This window comes from Lynx canadensis, chromosome A2 (genome assembly GCF_007474595.2).
Source record: "Lynx canadensis isolate LIC74 chromosome A2, mLynCan4.pri.v2, whole genome shotgun sequence".
Taxonomy (NCBI): domain Eukaryota; kingdom Metazoa; phylum Chordata; class Mammalia; order Carnivora; family Felidae; genus Lynx; species Lynx canadensis.
Window position 1 is genome coordinate 104,962,438 of NC_044304.2, and position 18,738 is coordinate 104,981,175.

The following is an 18,738-nucleotide window of genomic DNA, read 5'->3' on the forward strand; positions in this document are numbered from 1 at the left end:
AAAAAATTAAAAAGAAAAAAATCTTAAAAAGAATAAATTACCTTATATCATGAGAAAATTTTGACTCACCAAAGAGGTGTTCTTAAAATTTTCTTAGGGACATCTTAAAATCACATATTCCCCAGAAGAGTATAAACTGAGTTTAAATCCTTATAGGCAGATATTAATAGCAAGATAGCTTAGATTACTTTTGGCCATTTAGCCCATTTTATTTGCATTCTAGAAGCAGATATTTAGGTATTTATGATAGCCACAATAGTTTCCCCCCTGAGTATCATTGTCATGAATTAGAAGTGTTTAGTTTTTTAGAAGTGTTTAGCTTTTTAATAATTATGTGTTAGTTAATCATCTTGCCTAAACCAAAAAGATTATTTCAGTATCTTGCAGAAATGCAATATAGTAAATATCTCTAGAGCAAATATTTTAATCATTATTAAAAAATAACTGAATGATCAAATTAAAATGACTATTCATATTTGTAAGAATCTTCATTTTTACAAATACAGACTCACTACAAATCTGTATATTTACCAAAGGCTAAAGTTTAAGGCAAAAACATTTCACACAAATAAATCAGTATTTGAAACAAGCCAGTGTTATCTATACTGCCTTCCTTTCTAATCTTTCAGTGAATAGGACTAGAAACAAAACAACAGCAAATTCCAAAAGAAAGCAAAACTATTAAAAGAAAAAAACTTTCAGGAAATTACCTGCCATCAAATGTAATTATATGTGGGTCAGTAATGAATAGCAGTAAGCAGTTGGGACATCCTTTACTTTGATCTTAAAAGCAAAGATATTTTTGGTAAATATTATCATTAATTGTATTTCGTGACATACAATAAATAGCTTAGCAATCTCAATGATTTTCAAATAATTGCTTTTATCATAGTTATAGAAAACTGAATCATTAAAATGGAAAAAACTTATTAAGTAATTTTGAAATGAAACGTTTATGAGATGTATTGCTCAAATAAATATATCTTTTTAAAGCTTCAATTGTGAAGCTTCGATCATTTAAGCTTCAATAAAGCTTTTTTAAAGCTTCAAATTACAAAATTTGTCAACCTGGATGCTGTCTGGAATGTAGCTGTTCCACAGGAAATCCTCATTAACTATAGGTTCCACTACAATGTTGTGATTCTATCTCCGTCTCGAGAAAAAATCTGTTACAGCAGTGTAGGACACAAAAGCATGGTTACAGGATCCATTAGCACAGGATGATGTCTGGTGAAGGTCCACGTGACAGGAAGACAGTGCTAAGTTTAAACCTAGCTGTTCTGTACCTATTTGTGAAAAAAATACATTGAGAATTTTTGTAAGGAAATATACCAACAAAGCATGTAATAACTTGATTAACATGGAAATTGAATCAAGATATTATTCTCATTTTCTCTTATTCAAAAAATATGGTTGTAATTTTGTCTGAATGTGTAAATTTTGTCTAAAGGTATTGAACTCTATTTGATTTTTATAAGTAATTAATCAACTTCAATATATATGTATACATAGTACTATTTTCAATAAGGTTATAAATCCATATGCACCTTCATAAAATTCAAAGCAATATATAAAATTTATTGTTTGTGCAAAAAAATCATAATTTCACCACCAAAAAGCAAAGTTTGATGTCTTTCTGCCTAACAACTGTGCCTTGGGTCCCAGATATAGCTGGAATATTTCATAGGGTTTGTACGCATGTTCTATCCAGCGTTGAAGTGATAGCAATGGTTATTAGTACAGATGATTATTGATCATCAACTTAAAAAGAGAAAATTAAAATAAGTAATGCCACACAAGTAGAAACTCTCTATGCTTTTTAATCTCCGCAAAATGTCTCAATATATTCAGAACCTTGAGAAGCTTCCTTTCCTATGGAAAAAAAGGACAGAAAACAATAATTTAGAAAAAAAATAGTAACAGAAGAGAGAAAGGAACTTCAGGAATTTGTGTAAGTAAACAAAAAGGACAGATTATTTCAAAAACCGGTAACAAGGGAAGTCTGCTATCATATCTCATTAGTAATTACAAAATCCTTCTGAGATCTAGAAAAAAGTAGCTGTTGTTGAAAACTTTGTATCGTCTTTTCTTCCACACATGATTTTCAGGTGTAAAATTATATTGGCCTGATGTAGGACACTGCACTAGATTCAAAATTACTGAAAAAAAAGTTCCTCTTTATGCATTTTCCCATGGAAATGCATACTGTTATTATGCACATAAAAAATAACAGAAACATCCAAATTTTTAGCTGGCTCCCTAAAGTCACTGTGGAATATATCTGGCTTGGATATAACCCCTGACATCATTTCCCCTGGTCCATGGTATGAGGGCCAAGTATTGCTCTCTGTAAGCCTGTGAAAAAGCAGCATAGTAGTTGTGGAAATACACTAAGAGATACCCACTTGAGCTCTATGGAAGTAGATATGTAATGAAAATACACTTAAAAAAGATAAGATGAAGCAAATCCAGAATGAAATCCAGAAATTCTCCTCCAGAAAAAAAGGGAAATTATTTTTAACCGACAAATAGCAGGGACATGCAAACTCCTAAAATGTAGATATATATTGCTTTTGTATTATTATAATAATGCCTTTCTTGCTGCAAGAATTGAGAGCACACAAAAATAGTTTTAAAGTATACTTGCAGCTGAAGAAAATCTCTGCCTGACACAAGTTTGAAAAGGGTCATATTAACATCATCCTCTTCCTATTTTCCCCCATAAGCTGTAGTAAAATTTACCAAATATACTTTTCACACATAGTTTGAAGTAAAATTATGTCAAACAGTCTGAGAGAGAGGGTTTGATTGCATATTTCTGTGCTGAATTTCAAAACACAGTGTTGCTCACAATGCCCCTGAAATCTGAATGAGTGGCTGGGCATTTATTACCTAAGCCTGTTTACTGTCACCTGTCTTGAGACAGCATCTCCCAATGCTTCTCTCTATTTGTACGTCCATCTCTTTTCTGGGTGTATCATTCCCATGGGACTCTCTCTTCAAACATTTTTATCCTTTGCTTCTCTGATTTAATTAGGTATAATAGAGACCTGAAGACCTAAACACATCGTATTTGGTGTATTTATTACATAAAATTTTATGTCCTATGGTGAAAAGGTATGTAAACAGAATCTCTCTTAAAAGTCATATTCTAATTTATATATCTCTTATGTGCTTTGGTTTCTACCTCAGAGTCTTAGGGGGAGAAACAGAATTCAACTAAACCCAATCACCGCCATCCATGCTTTGTCCTCTCATAATCTATCGTGTCCTTTGGGAGAATTTCATCTCTCCCTATATGGCTGTGACAGTGACATATGTGCAGCCATGCATCACACAATCTATGTAATTTGTAATTTAAATAGAATTTTATAACAAAAGGTCTCAAACACAAGCTTACATTAAGGAGAGAAGTATAAAGACTGTATTAGGAGACCCATGTTGCATAAGCGCATAAGCTTGAATTTATGTTAATATAACATATCATACCTCCCTAGTTAGGGATATTTGGAAAATCTTAAAGAGCAGTTTGTCTCTCCATCTCTGAAAACAAAGCAAAGAAAAAGTGAGTGGGAGGACGAGAATGAAAAGGAGGAAGAAAAAGATGATGAGGAGGAGTTGTTCATCACTGTTTTTTTTTTTTTTAATACATGCTATGAGCCCAGGAGGGATAAATGTGAATTACAACATAGACTGTTTTGACAGTCAATAATATGGACCCATATCATTAATATGGCTGAGCTATAATTTGGTGTAAACACACAACATAATTCATTATATGCATACTCTCCAGTGACTTTTTCTAGAAGAAAAAAAAAAAGCGTTAATTATTATTTGAAATCCAGTAATAAAATTAAGTGAATTTAGTGTATATACCTTGATCAACAGTTTTCAGTTTTAATGAGATTTGCATTCCTGGTCAAGCTCACTGAATTCAGAACAAATGACAGGTACTGTGCTCTCTATCTTCAGGCGATATTCTTTCCATCTTCTGATATAGTGCTTAATTCAGGGTGTAACTGGTATAAGAAAATATGCAGTCATATCAAATAGAATTTATTCCTAAGATAAAATTTTACAAGAGCATTCTTCTTAACAGCTCCTATTTTGCTAAATAAGCTGGGAGTAATAACTTAAGCCCTGAAATTTTCAATTTAATAAGATCAATTAAAACCAATCTTTAAAAACATTAGCACATAGCAGAGTACATGGAGTCACTGTACTGCCCTGAGCTGAGGGATAATTTGGTTCCCCACATGGTAGCAGTCTGGTAGGAGTCTGCCTTGATGATTCTGGTTCTGGGATGGGCACTGGGGAATGGGCACAGACAGAGAGAAGCCTATATTCTTTCATTGTTTGTTAACAGTTACTGACTCACAAATGAGTGTGTTTATTCTGAGAGATTAATATCACCCTTAACATAAGTTAGAAATCTAAGTATTTTTGCATATATAAATCAAAATATCATTGTCACCTCAAATATCTCAAGCTTATGTTGCAGCCTCTGTCTTCCTTAGTTGGATTACTAACTACTGAAGTCTAGGACTGGTCCCATCCCAGTTCATGGGCCAATCCTTTTTTGAGGCAGGAAGTTTTTACTCCGTCTGAATTCTTGGCTAGCTCCCTACTAGCCTAATTAGAAACATCTCCTGGGGGCTGACCAATGACCCGGATGTTTTTTGCTGAGTGTTCACCAATGGAGATCCAAAGGTTCTGCCTCCCCGAGGTATGAACTCTTCTCTCCTCCTACTGTGATTATACTCTTCTGACAACATGGTTACTCTTCTCACTCCTTCCTTGGTTCCTACTGTGTATAAATGGACTTTCTCCAGACCAGTTTTTGTCTTGGCTCTCACAATCTATTATGAGTCCTATTCACACAATCTATTGATTGTCTCATCTTGTCCTTGAACTAGAGATGAGTCCAGGTCAAACTCCAGTCCTGTGGCTGAGACCACAGGGGGTGTACAGTGGCTGTCTGCCTAGACCTCATGATATTGCCCCATTCATTCCACCACTTCTGGATTCCCTGGATGACTGCTCATCTGCTGTAATAGCAGCAGATCCTGTGCTTGGACCTCCCATGATACCAGCAGTGACCACAGACATTGCCTTGTGTAGTTACCTCCATCTTCACAGTTCATAGAGCCCAGATTTCTGTGTCCATTTTACCTCTAGTCAGAGGCTCCAGTACCTGACCTGGTACTTGTCTTCTGACCTACATGCTAACTAAATATCAATAATCTAACTTTTAGACATGTGATCGCATGAATTATGGGAATAAGCCTTCATTTTTAATTTTTTTAAGTAATTATTTTGACAGAGAGAGAGAAAGAGAGAGAGAGCACAAATTCGGGAGGGACAGAGAGAAAGAGAGGGAGAGAGAATTCTAAGCAGGCTCCACAATGTCAGTGGAGAGCCCGATGCAGGGCTCCAGTTCATGAAGTGTAAGATCATGACCTGAGCCAAAGTCAGACATCTAACTGACGAGCTACCCAAGTGCCCCACTTTTATTCTAATTTGAGCTATTTCTCAAAAAATATGCAAGTATATTCCAATTTTAGTTCATTAACAGGGGCTCTCGAACAGTGTGTGCATTAGATTATTTGGGTAATTTTTCAAGAATATAGACTCTCGGATCTCAGTGTTCAGTCTGTGATGAGGTCTTGGAACCAGCATCCACAGATCACAGTATAGAAAACACAGTGATAGAGAAGTAATCTTTCTGATCCATCCCCGTGGCTACATACCTTAATGCCTGCAAAAATTCTTGGCTTTCGATGGCTAGCTAAGCTTTGTACATGTGGATTTCTCCAACAAAAGATGGAAGACATACAGAATATCTATGAACACAGTTATGAATAATCATTTAGCAATGCAATTATGGAGAAAATATGTTGTAAACTATTGTAATTAAGTACTTATAGTAGATTGTGCATAAAAGATAATAAGAAGCTAAACAATTTGAAAACTTGCTTGAAAATTGAGAAAAATTCCACAATTTAAAATATTACCTATTCAAACCTCAACATAAATCAAAGTGTTGTAGACTTTGTATTTAAGATATATTTTAAAAGTGGATAAGTGACATCATCATTAAAAAAATAAAAATATTTTCAAGAATAAAAACATATCATTTAAAATTTTTTTTTTTTAATTTTTTTTTTCAACGTTTATTTATTTTTGGACAGAGAGAGACAGAGCATGAACGGGGAGGGGCAGAGAGAGAGGGAGACACAGAATCGGAAACAGGCTCCAGGCTCTGAGCCATCAGCCCAGAGCCTGACGCGGGGCTCGAACTCCCGGACTGCGAGATCGTGACCTGGCTGAAGTCGGACGCTTAACCGACCTGCGCCACCCAGGGCCCCAAAAACATATCATTTTAAAACCAGAAAGAGGCATCAAGTTATAAGGGTTCATTGATAATTCAGCAAATGGTAACAGCAGATATTCATATGTAGTCATTAAGATACTGGACTCATCCAATATCATTTGAGTTGGCACAATTGCCAAGGAAAAAAGAAAAAGAAAAACATTAGTGCTTGGTATTCTGGGGATGAAGGTATTTTTAGGATATATTAAAAACTCATTTTTTAAAATCAATACATTCACAAAAGAAAAAAAAAAATGTGAACATACCCTATCTCCGAGTCTTGAGATTATTCCATCCAGCTCTAAAAGAGAGAATGCCTGAACTGTGGTCTCTTGCTTCAGCTCCTCTTTGATTTCTTGAGAAGAAAGCCTAGACCAAGTTATGAGAAATCCACCCGAAGTGCTTGTAGGGGAAACATCAAAAGCACACCTACAGAAAGCCCTGGATTCAATCAGCTCCACCACAACTTCTGGCCTTCCTGGGGGCGGTGGTGGCACTGAGACAAACCGCTGACCTGAGGGGAAAAAATGCATAATCTGTCATCAATCAGGCATCTTAAAGAATGGATAATGACAAGCAGAAGCTCATGGAGACTGTGGCTCAGGGATTTATATTAAGAAAAGTAAAATACATTCAGAAAGATAACTATTATCTAGCAATCAGCAAAGCAGCACATTTTTATTTTTGACCCAATAATCACAGAAATATTGATAGCAGAGAAACTTATCAGCTCATCAAGCTTATATTAATGTACTTTGGATGTGTCTACCCTTGAAAAAGTCTAGCTCTTGAGCATAAAAGTAATTCACCTCCTTCGAAGTGATTTATGAAAGATTTCCCTTTCTAAAAGATTGAACAAAGAAATAAAATTAAGGTTTTTTTACGTTATAATTTCTTGCTTAAAAAGTAGTCATTTATATGGGTGCCTGGGTGGCTCAGTCGGTTGACTGTCCAGCTTCGTTCTGCTCAGGTCATGATCTTGCGGTTTGTGAGTTCCAGCCCTGCATCGGGCTCTGTGCTGACAGCTTAGAGCCTGGAGCCTGCTTCGGATTCTGTCTTCCTCTCTCTCCGCCCCTCCCCTGCTTCCTCTCTCTCTCTCTCAAAAATAAACATTTTAAAATAAAAAAAAAGTCATTATAATGTAAACTCAAAAGGCTTACTATTTTCCTCTTATAACTCAACCCATCATTACTCTGGGTTGAAAGAGCAGCTCATTATGGGACTGATTAAACTGTTGAGTGAAATACATCAGGTGTTAAACAACAGTCTTACTCTTTTCATTTTTCTGATGTTAAAAATGTTTGAAATTTTCTCTAGGAACTTGGGGAGATTTTGCAATTTTCATCTCTGGTCATTCGTAAGATTAAATTTAGGGATCTAAAATGTTTCTAAATGAGTTTTTTTAAATTTCCTTTGTTTTAGAAAAGAGAAAAATATCTAAGTGATAAATTTTACAAGATTTAAAACATGTGCTAAAATGTACAAATTTTTTTTAGGATATACATGGTCATTTTACAATAGTTGCAAAAGTAATTTTTTTAGTCCTCTCATAGATTTTTGAAAACTCTGAGGGATTCTAACCTAAATATAAGGGAAAAAATAACCTTGTGTATTTTAAGATATTTTAACTTGCTATTTTGTTAGATATTCAATTACAAAATCCGAGTAGCAAATGAATTTTTTTCGAAATAATCTGAGTAATAAATATTGTTTTTTTTTTTTTTGAGAGAGAGAGAAAGAGAAAGAGAGAGAGAACACGCAAGCAGGGAAGGGGCAGAGAGAGTACCAAGCAGGGTCCGTGTTGTCAGCACAGAGCCTAACTCGGGGCTTGATTTCACAAACTATGAGGCCATGACCTGAGCCAAAATCAAGAGTTGGATGATTAACTGAGCCACCCAGGCACTCCTAATCTAAGTAACAAATACCTTGCCAAACATCTTAAACATGAGGTCAAATCATTATGTTCACATTTGAAAGAAATAATAGACTACTCTTTAGTACATTGGTTTTTAAAAAAATTATATATGAGGGAAAATTTCCTCTTACATAAATTAGGAAAAAGAAGTTCAACTTATTTCCAAACAGGGAAGAACTATCTATGGAAATGATTATTTAGAGTAAGAGATGACAGATAACTGAAAAGAAAATAATTCATGAAAATTAAAATTTTGAATCACTATTTTAAATGGCATCAACTATCTGGGTGAAAAAACAGATCATTGCTCACAACAATGTAGATGAAAGAAACTTTGTCAACATATATTTAAAAGAAAAGTTTGCAAAAACAAGAGATAAATTATTTCTGCTTGTATCTTTTTGTCAATTCTGATATTAACAGTTGCTGGATATGTTAACATATTCTCTACTTTATCCTGAGCTGTTGACTTTTGATTCAATATTTCCATTCAAGGGTTATCTCCCCAGATTGTGTATGATTTTGTATAGCATTTTTTCCAATAATTGCATAAGCCTTCTGTACAACATACATACATAGCTTAAATTTATTGCTTATTCAGAAAAGAAAAGCGATTTCACTATAATATATGTATATGAGAAAGATAATCCAAACCTATTATGCAGGTTATATATAAAGTATAACAAATATACTTTATGTTTAATATTACTATTATTAGGGATATTGTTTTGTTCTCTTAAGAACTTAAATCACAGTGTTTAATTAAACTGAGACTTTCAGAAAAAAATAACTTGTTTAAAGAACAGGAGAAAAAGGAGCTGGAAAATCCATTTACAATTGGAATAGAACATAAAAAACAACTCAGAGGGATTTACTTTGAGTGCTATTATTTGTTTTTTGAGAGAGAGTGCAAGTGAGGAAGGGGCAGAGAGCAAGGGGGAAGAAGACTATTAAGCAGCTTCCACACCCAGCATAGATAGAGCCCATGTTGGGGTTTGACCTCCCAACTGTGAGATCATGATCTGAGCCAAAATCAAGAGTCAAATCCTTAACTGACAGAGCCACCCAGGCACCCCTTATTTTGAGCATTATTATAAGGGTAGTTTTCAAAGGCAAAACATATTAATTTTTAGAACTGGTATCTAAATATTATATAATATCCTGATTTGTTTTTTGTCATTATGGTTTATTTTATCAAACACCTTAGTTAATTATATATCAACAATCCCATATTCATTTATTTATTCTCATATCATCATCAATATACTTGACCAATATATCCCACAAAAACGCTAAGGTTTCAATAATAGTTTTAATCTCTTCTCATCCTTTAAGTAGATATCATAAATTTATTAGACGATCTATTTAGAGTTATTTTAAGAAATACTGACATAGGATTTTTTTTAGTGTGTAAACAACTTGTAAAAATTTAATTTAGAAAATACAAAAAAAATACAGATTTGAAGGAGGAGAAAAATTACGAGTACCATTAATATTTTTGGTGTTTATCTTTCAAGAGTTATTTGGTACAAATGCAATCGCTTTCAGAAAATAAAAATGAGATTGTGCTACATATTTTGATTTCTTAACTACAGTATGCTATTAATATTTACTAATATCAAAGAATGTATTCCTGAATTTTAATATTGTTTATAGAATATTTTATCATGGGTACACCAAAAATATTGAATCATCAGCAGTTATTGTATATTTGCAATTTAGTTTTTCATATTATTAGAAAAATGCTGTTTTAAAGAGAGTACTTACATGCTTCTTTAAATATTTCTATAAGCTAGACTTTTGAAAATGGAATTGTTGAGGACAAATATATGTGCATTTTTAATACTGTTGCGATATACTGCCAAATATTTCCCCATATAAGAATTCTACCAATATCTGTAGGGTATGACATGCCCAACTCCATATATTTGCTAATTCCAGGACTATTCCTTACAGGCAGGATAAAGTGATTTTTATTTTTGATAGTCACGAGACTAAGGTGAAGTCAAATAGCATAACTAACATCTAAGTAAGTTACAGAACATAAAAACCCATTGAAATGGGGGCACCTGGGTGGCTCAGTCAGTTAAGTGTCCAACTCTTGATTTCACCTCAGGTCATGATCTCACAGTTTGTGAGACTGAGCCCTGAATCAGGTTCTCGGCTGACAGCACGGAGCTTGCTTGGGATTTCTCTCTCCCTCTTTCTCTCTGCCCCCCCCTGCTCATGCTCGCTCGCTCTCTCTCTCTCTCTCTCTCTCTCAAGAGAAATGAATAAAAAAACAACTTTGAAATTGTAAGTTTATAAATTGTTAAAAAATAAAATTTGATACTTACGAACACAGTCACCACTAATTTCAATTTCATCAGGGTCACATGGGTGTAATTTTGCATCAGAAATAGCTGCAAAAGGTTAAGGTTTATATATTTATTCAATTGAGCATAAAGATATAAATACATACATAAATATCTGAAATGACAATTCCCGGAGAAGTATGTTTCAATAGACTAAGACTTACTTATTTCATTTTTATTTATAATAAAATTTTCCCTTTTGGATGAGATCAAATAGAGATAATTTGGAATCATATTTTAAAAACAACTAAAGCTTTCATGTCGTTTCCTAAATTTTAGCTACACTATTAAGTAATGAAACTAAAATTTACAAAATTTATACAACAATTGGTTTTGAACACTTCTGTGGAACTTGTTTCCCCTATATGTGCAGGGTACAGAAATGAGTTGACAGCTGTCATGGTAAAACTATAACCAATGCCAAACAGGTTCATTGGAAGAAAGGTAACTACTCGAACAAAGACAGGCTCATCAGATTGCTTCTTGGAAGAATTTAGAATTAGAATTTAGAGACAAGGACTTGAGAGCAGAGTCAAGTCAATGATGACGTTCTACAGGAATGTGTATAGACTCTTATTGCTAACCTCATGGGAGGTGCTCTAATGCTCATATCTTCTGAGGCCTTCTTATTTAACTCTTTCTCAGATTCAATGACACATCCTAAAATCCTTAGAGTTCATGATTTTTAAACATTATTTCAACTTGTTTTCTGTTATTTGTAACTCAAACTAATGATTCATTGTGAGTTATACCTTTAAAAAAATTTTTTTTAACGTTTATTTATTATTGAGAGACAGAGACAGAGCATGAGCATGGGAGGGACAGGGGAGAGGAGGAGACACAGAATCAGAAGCAGGCTCCAGGCTCTGAGCTGTTAGCAAAGAGCCCGACACAGGGCTTGAACTCACAAACCGTGAGATCCTAACCTGAGCTGAAGTCTGACACTTAACCAACTGAGCCAAACAGGCACCCCTTTTGTGAGTTATATTTTTATACGCATTTGATCACAGTTCATTTTTTAAAATTTGTGTATAAACGATTTGTTGAAACTACTGTCCTTTTTCTAAAGAATTGACTATATTTAGTGTTGAAAATCAGTTGATTATATGTGTGTTGATTTCTTTCTGGGCTCTGTTCTTATCCACTGATCTATCTTGATGCAAACATAACACTTTACAGATTAACTTTAGGATAAATCTGAAAGTCACTATAAATTGCCCAACTCTTTTCCTGATCAAGGTAGTTTGGGGTATTGCAGAGATTTTGAATTTCCATATAAATTTTAGGAAAATTTGTCAATCTCCAAAAAAAAAAAAAAAAAAAAAGCTTGCTGAGATATTGATTAGGACTGTTTTAGAGCTATAAATTACCTTGAGAATTGGTTTCTTTTTTTTTTAATTTTTTTTTAACGTTCATTTATTTTTGAGACAGAGAGAGACAGAGCATGAACAGGGGAGGGGCAGAGAGAGAGGGAGACACAGAATCTGAAACGGGCTCCAGGCTCTGAGCTGTCAGCACAGAGCCTGACGCGGGGCTGGAACTCACGGATCGTGAGATCCTGACCTGAGCCGAAGTCGGCCGCTTAACCGACTGAGCCACCCAGGCGCCCCAGAGAATTGGTTTCTTAACATTGATCTTTGTTCCATAAACATGGTTTATCTCTCCATTATTTTAAGTTTTCCAATTTTTCTCAGCAAAGTTTTACTCTTTTCACTTTATAGGTCTTGTGCATCTTTTTCCATATTTATTCCTAAGTATTTCATATAGTTGGTACTATAATTAGTATTTTTCGATAAAATTCCTGCAAGTATGTATGTAAAGAAATACAAATGATTTTTATATGTTGATTTTTTCTTTCAGTATTACTTCTTACTAGCTCCAATAGCTATTTTGTAGATTCCACTGGATTTTTTAAATAGATGATCATACCATCTGCATATATATGTATGAGGGATATAGTTTTCTTGAATGTCTGTGTCTTGCTTTTACTTTGAGAGTATTGTTGGCTCTACAGAAGTTTTTTGGTCCCTACTATTCATTTTTCTGGAAAAGTTATGTAAAATTGGTATTATTTCCTTCTTTATTATTTGGAAGAATTCCCAAACCATCTGGGCCAGGGTTCTTGTTTGTTTATTTTATCTGTGGAATGGATTTTAACTAAAAATACAATTTGTTTAACAATTATAGGGCCATTGAAATTATTTTTTCTTTTGAATGAGCTCTAGTATCCATGTATGTCAAGAAATTTGTCTACTTCATTTAAGTTGTCAAATGTATTGGCAGTTATTCATAATAATTCTTATTCTTATAATCTTTTAATATCTGGAGAGTCTGTATTTTATCACCTCTCTTATTCCTGATATTGGAAACTTCTGCCTTTACTTTTTTCATTTTGTGTATTATTCCATTGATTTTCACTCTGATCGTTAACTTCCTTTCTGCTTACTTTGGGTCTCATTTGTGCTGCTTCTAGTTTCTTAACATATAAACTGAGTTTTTTTTTTTTTTACAGATCCCACAGATCTGTAAACTCTCTTGTTTTCACAGTATATTTAGGGGTTGTTTGTTTTTTTTTTTTTTTTTACTAACATCAAACTTTTTCTTATATTCTAATTTCCTTACTCTAGGGCCTAGCATGTAATCTATTTTGGTAAATGTTTCTGGTGCACTTGTAAAGAATGTGGGTTGTTCTGTCATCTGTGGAATCTTCTCTAAATGTCATTTAGATCAAGTTGATTGATAGAATCTTTCCACTCTTCTCCATTTTTTTTGTTTTTGTTTCTATGTGCTCAATTATTGACTGATGAGTGTTAATCTCCAACATGAACCATAAATTTGTCTATTTCTTCTTAAAGATCTGTAAGTTTTGCTTCCTGTATTTTGAATTCTGTTATTAGGTACATAAGTATTTAGAACCGTTTTATCCTGTGTTCAATTGATCCTTTTATCTTTAGGAAATGACCCTTGTTCTTCTAGGTGATATTCTTTGCTCAATAATTTACTTTGTCTAATATGTACAATGCCACTCTAGATTTCTTGACATTTGTGGTACCTAAGTCAATCCTTTTTTCCTCATATTTATAACCTCATTTTTCTTTATGTTTAACATGGGCTTCTCTGGGCAGCTTATAGTTATAGTTGGGTGTTGCTTTTATTATCCAATCCAAAAATTTCTGACTTTCGATTGGGGTGTTTAGATCACATATATTTAAAAAATTATTGATATTCTAGGGTTTAAATCTATCATAATGCTATTTTCTATTTGTCCTTTTGGCACTTTTCAGCTGTTTCTGTATCTCTAAAAGGTGTATTTTGTGTATCTTATCTATTTTATTGGCTATTAGATACACACACATATTTTAGTGGGTGCTGTAGGGTATATAGTAATATATGTCCTCAACTTCTCATGGCCTACTTCCAATTGATATAATGCCTCTTTGTATAGCATAAGGACCTAATAACCACCTTGCTAAGTACAAACATGGAAAATATGAAAAAAAAATTTCCAATGAACTTTTCTCAGTAACATATATAAATCTTTTTGCTTGAATGGCATTGATTATAAGTATAATCTTGAATTAACATTTCTTGTCTTCTTTGCCTTATAGAAATTGTAGATAAATTGTATGAAAATTATATGTAAGTTATAAAAAACAAAAGTCATAAGATATTATTAAAATGGTGACAATTTTCTTTAATTTGTGCTGTTTTGATAAGGTTCAAAATTTTTTTTTAATATTTATTTTTGACAGAGAGAGAGCACACACAGAGCATTAGCAGGGGGAGGGGCAGTGAGAAAGACACACACACAGAATCTGATGTAGGATCCAGGCTCTGAGCTGTCAGCACAGAGCCCAACACAGGGCTGTAAGAACTCATGAACTGTGAGATCATGACCTGAGCCAAAGGTGGACACTTAACCAACTGAGCCACCCAGGCACCCCTGTTTTGCTGATTTTTAAACTAAATATACCTGATGGATTGTTGCCTATCCAATAGCCTATTAGCTGGTGACAGAAATATGTCCAAGTAAAAAAGGAGATTTCACAGATTGCCTCTGAAGACAGAGATAAGCCAAAGAATTCTTCTGAAGTAGTTGTGATAAGACTTCTTCCAAATAAGCTCCTTAAGGGGACATAAGTTCCAGTTAGCACAAGCTCTTTTTATCCTTTAGGCTTCCCCTTTTATCCTGTCTAAAATGCACATAAAGAGCAAAAACTGGACCTTCATCTCGTCACTGTGAAGGAAAAGCCTAGAGACTCACAGAGACCTCAGCCTGACATTGTAAATGGCCAAGTCATCATCAGCCCGGAACATCTGCTTCAGATTCTTGGTAAGCAAGAGAAAAAGACACTTAAGAGGATTATGTGATTCATTTCTGTTTGCTATCCAGGAATTCTAATTCAAGTTTAAATAGTATTTCAAAGTAAGCTTTTATTGGCACATCAGAGAAGATAATTCATGTGTATATCGATTAATAACTTATATACAAAAAGTAAAAAATAACAATCTTCTCCCAGAAATTCTCTTCACTTAAAACCAGTAGGAGGACATGAATATGAAGAATAAAAGAAATACTTTTGAATATTCAAACTTGAGAAAATGAATGGGCGGGAATGACATTAACAGGACATATTTTTTAAGTATTAACAGCATGTCAAAAATGCAAATTATATGTATTGAGTTTTTAAATTCAATGTAAACAATATTTTTGTCTAAGTGATTGCTTTTATGATATTCCGTGGTATAAAAGTTCTGTTTTCATTTTTTTTTTTAATTTTTTTTTTCAACGTTTATTTATTTTTTTGGGACAGAGAGAGACAGAGCATGAACGGGGGAGGGGCAGAGAGAGGGAGACACAGAATCGGAAACAGGCTCCAGGCTCTGAGCCGTCAGCCCAGAGCCCGACGCGGGGCTCGAACTCACGGACCGCGAGATCGTGACCTGGCTGAAGTCGGACGCTTAACCGACTGCGCCACCCAGGCGCCCCTGTTTTCATTTTTAATAGTAATCAATATTTCTTAAAAAATAATGTAGATATGTTGTTGGTTTTTTTCCCATTGAAATACCTATGCAATTTTCCACAAATACTTGGTAATATTATTAGAGATTTTGTAAAAATTAACTATTTGATAACAAGAATATTGAAAAATACTAAAAAGACATTTTTCAAATCTCTCACCTTGGCCACTCAAGATGCATCTCTCTGGATTCTCTCCTTCCTAATGGTACCATTAGCTCTATTAACTGAGCAGTTGCTGTCCTTCCTGAACATACTGCTTTCAACCAGGTTTAGCTGGCTAGCAGCTGTGTAAGAAATGTGAAGACTTACTGGCTAAAGCTCTCAGGATAATTCTCTTAAGACTTCTCAAAGCACAGAATAAAATGAAGAGTTTCCTAACTAGCAGACCCTGCTGCCATTCCAACCCATGTCTTGTAATACTCTGCTCACTCTTTGCGATCCAACATCTCTGTGCTACTTTCACTCTTGGGAGCAACACCACACTTACTGCCTTAAGGCCTTTTACGTGCTGTTGTTGTTGTTGTCTGGGATGTTGTTCTCCACAATTTTTATCTGACCCAGGACTGTTTACCCTCAAACTCTCAATGTCAATGCCCTTTTCTCAGAAGAGGCTTTCTTCTGTGGTTCCTCATTATAAATTTCACCCTCCTTCACCTTTGGCATTCTCATCTACAGCAACTTTTTTTTCTAATTTTCATTTTAGAGAGAGAAAACATGAGTGGGGGAGAGGAGCAGAAGGGGAGAGAGGGAGGGAGGGAGGGAGGGAAAGAGAGAGAGAGAGAGAGAGAGAGAGAGAGAGAGAGAGAGAGAGAATCCCAAGCAGGATCCACACTCAGCACAGAGCCCAATGTGGGGCTTGATCCCATGGTCGTGGGACCATGATCTGGGTCAAGACCAAGAATTGGACACTCAACCCACTGAGCCTCCCAGGCACACCTACAGCAACTTTTAATCTTCTCATTCACACCACTCATTGCAATTTGTGGTTCCATGTATATTCCTAGCCATTGTTTTGCCATATCTATTATTTGTAGGTTTTTTTGTTTTTTGTTTTTGGATAATCTAACAACCTCAAGATGAAAATATTCATAGGTATTACTAACACGATTGTCATTGTTTGCTAAATCAAGTGTTTGGCCTAGTTTAAGAGCACTAATCCAGAACAGTATCTCCTAGCATTTTCAGTCTCCTACATATGGAGGAGTCCAGATAACATAGTAGAGGGATATTGGTTTCCTCCCATAATTTGGTCACATATCAGCAAACTTTCTCCATCCCCAACCAAGAATAAATCCCTCAATTATCAGCTTCATTCCTGTCTAAGCAGTCCAAGTAAAAAATCACCATTATGTAGCTTCTTTCCATTTTGAGCTCCTTGTATCTGAGGAGTTGGGTCACTAGCTCTATTAAACACTTCTATTAATGTGCATTTGTTGTGCCCTTACTTGGTACTGGGCATGAGGTCATGAGACCTTGATATAAAGGGTACATTGCCTTCAAAGAGTTCACAGTCGTAATTGAGCACAGAGAAAAAAAACCCCAAAAAACTCATTAAGTTCAATTATCTATTGTGAGCTCCATGATGGTGTATTATGGGAACTACCCTCTTCTCCAACATCCTTAGTCAACAACATGGTCAGTGGCAGGCTCATGAATCCGCTATGCATTTTATGTCTGTATATCTCATGTCCTCTCTTAGATAACAAGCCAAAACAGAACTGTCCATTCCTTTCTCTCCCGAACTAATGTGTTGCTTTCCTATCTCAGCTGCTCAAGCAAAAAACCTAGGCCTTGTCCTTGGTTCCTTTCTTTCCACCTTCTCTCATATCTAATGCATGAGCTCTGCCTCCAAAAGACATCCCAACTCAATAACCTCTTTTCTTTGCCACTAGTCTAAACCATTTTCTCCTTCTCCAACCTTTGAGCCACCACTGTCTTTCCACAGCCTCTTCAATGGAGTCTTTTAAATACAATCCATAGATCATATTCACCTATTTTAAATCCCATTAAGGCTTTATACTGCAGTTATGACTAACTCTAAGTTCTTACCACGGTCAACATACCCTACAGATTATGTCCCCTTCCTACTTCTCTGATCTCATCTCTGAAGACTCATCCATTCAGTCTTCCTGCCATGTTGTTCCTCCTTCAGTTCACTGAACAGCCATCTTCATACCTGTCTAAGGACACTGGCATTTGTTGTTCTTTCTACCTGGAATGCTCTTTCCCCATATCATGGATGGTTCATTCTCCTCATTCAGAGCTCAGCTCAAGTTCATCAACTGTCAGAGAGACCTTCTTCAGGTACTCTGGGTGAGACAGCATCTTTGTGCCAGTCAATCACTATTGCACTGACCAGTTTTCTCTAATTTATAACACATTTTGCTTCCAAAAACAATTTATTTTTTGTTTTATTTTCAGTTTGTGATAAACATTTTATTTAAAAGTAATTTTAAATGCACATAAAAGTTGCAAAAATAATATGGAGCTTTCCTGGTAATAATACCCTTTCACTAATGTTAACATATTACAAAACCATGATACATTTGTTAAAACTAAGAAATTGATCTTAGGACTCTATTCTTTTTTTTTTTTTTAAGTATATTAATTTATTTATTTTGGCGGGGCAAGGGGAGCGAGAGAGAGAGAGAGAGAGAGAGAGGTAGAGAGAGAGAGAGAGAGAGAGAGAGAGAGAGAGAGAGAGAACCCTAAGTAGGCCCTGTGCTATCAGCACAGAGCCCAATGTGGGACTCAAACTCACAACCGTGTGATCATGACCTGAGCTGAGATCAAGAGTCGGATGCTTAACTGACTGAGCCACCTAGGTGTCCCAGTTAGGACTCTATTCTTATAAACTGAAAAGTCTATTTGGATTTTACCAGTTTCTGCTAACATTTTTCTGTTCCAGTATTCAATCCAGGATATCATCACATTGCATTATTCATCATGTTTCCCTAATCTTTTCCAATCTGTGACAGTTTTTTCACTCTCTCATGACTCTCCATGATTCTGACACTTTTGAAGAGTATTTTTCACAGGTGTTTTCTATAATATTTCTCACTTTGGATTTGTA

At 35.0% G+C, this 18,738-nt stretch overlaps 1 protein-coding gene across 1 annotated transcript in view; it reads right to left on the minus strand.

Moving 5' to 3' along the window:
* Window positions 1-18,738, minus strand: part of VWDE (von Willebrand factor D and EGF domains) — a 77,709-nt gene that overhangs the window by 45,215 nt on the left and 13,756 nt on the right. The window contains 9 exon segments of the mRNA XM_030294831.1: window positions 711-744; window positions 747-783; window positions 1,069-1,286; window positions 3,877-3,906; window positions 3,909-3,983; window positions 3,986-4,019; window positions 5,751-5,843; window positions 6,640-6,887; window positions 10,625-10,690. Coding sequence (XP_030150691.1) covers window positions 711-744; window positions 747-783; window positions 1,069-1,286; window positions 3,877-3,906; window positions 3,909-3,983; window positions 3,986-4,019; window positions 5,751-5,843; window positions 6,640-6,887; window positions 10,625-10,690 — 835 coding nt within the window.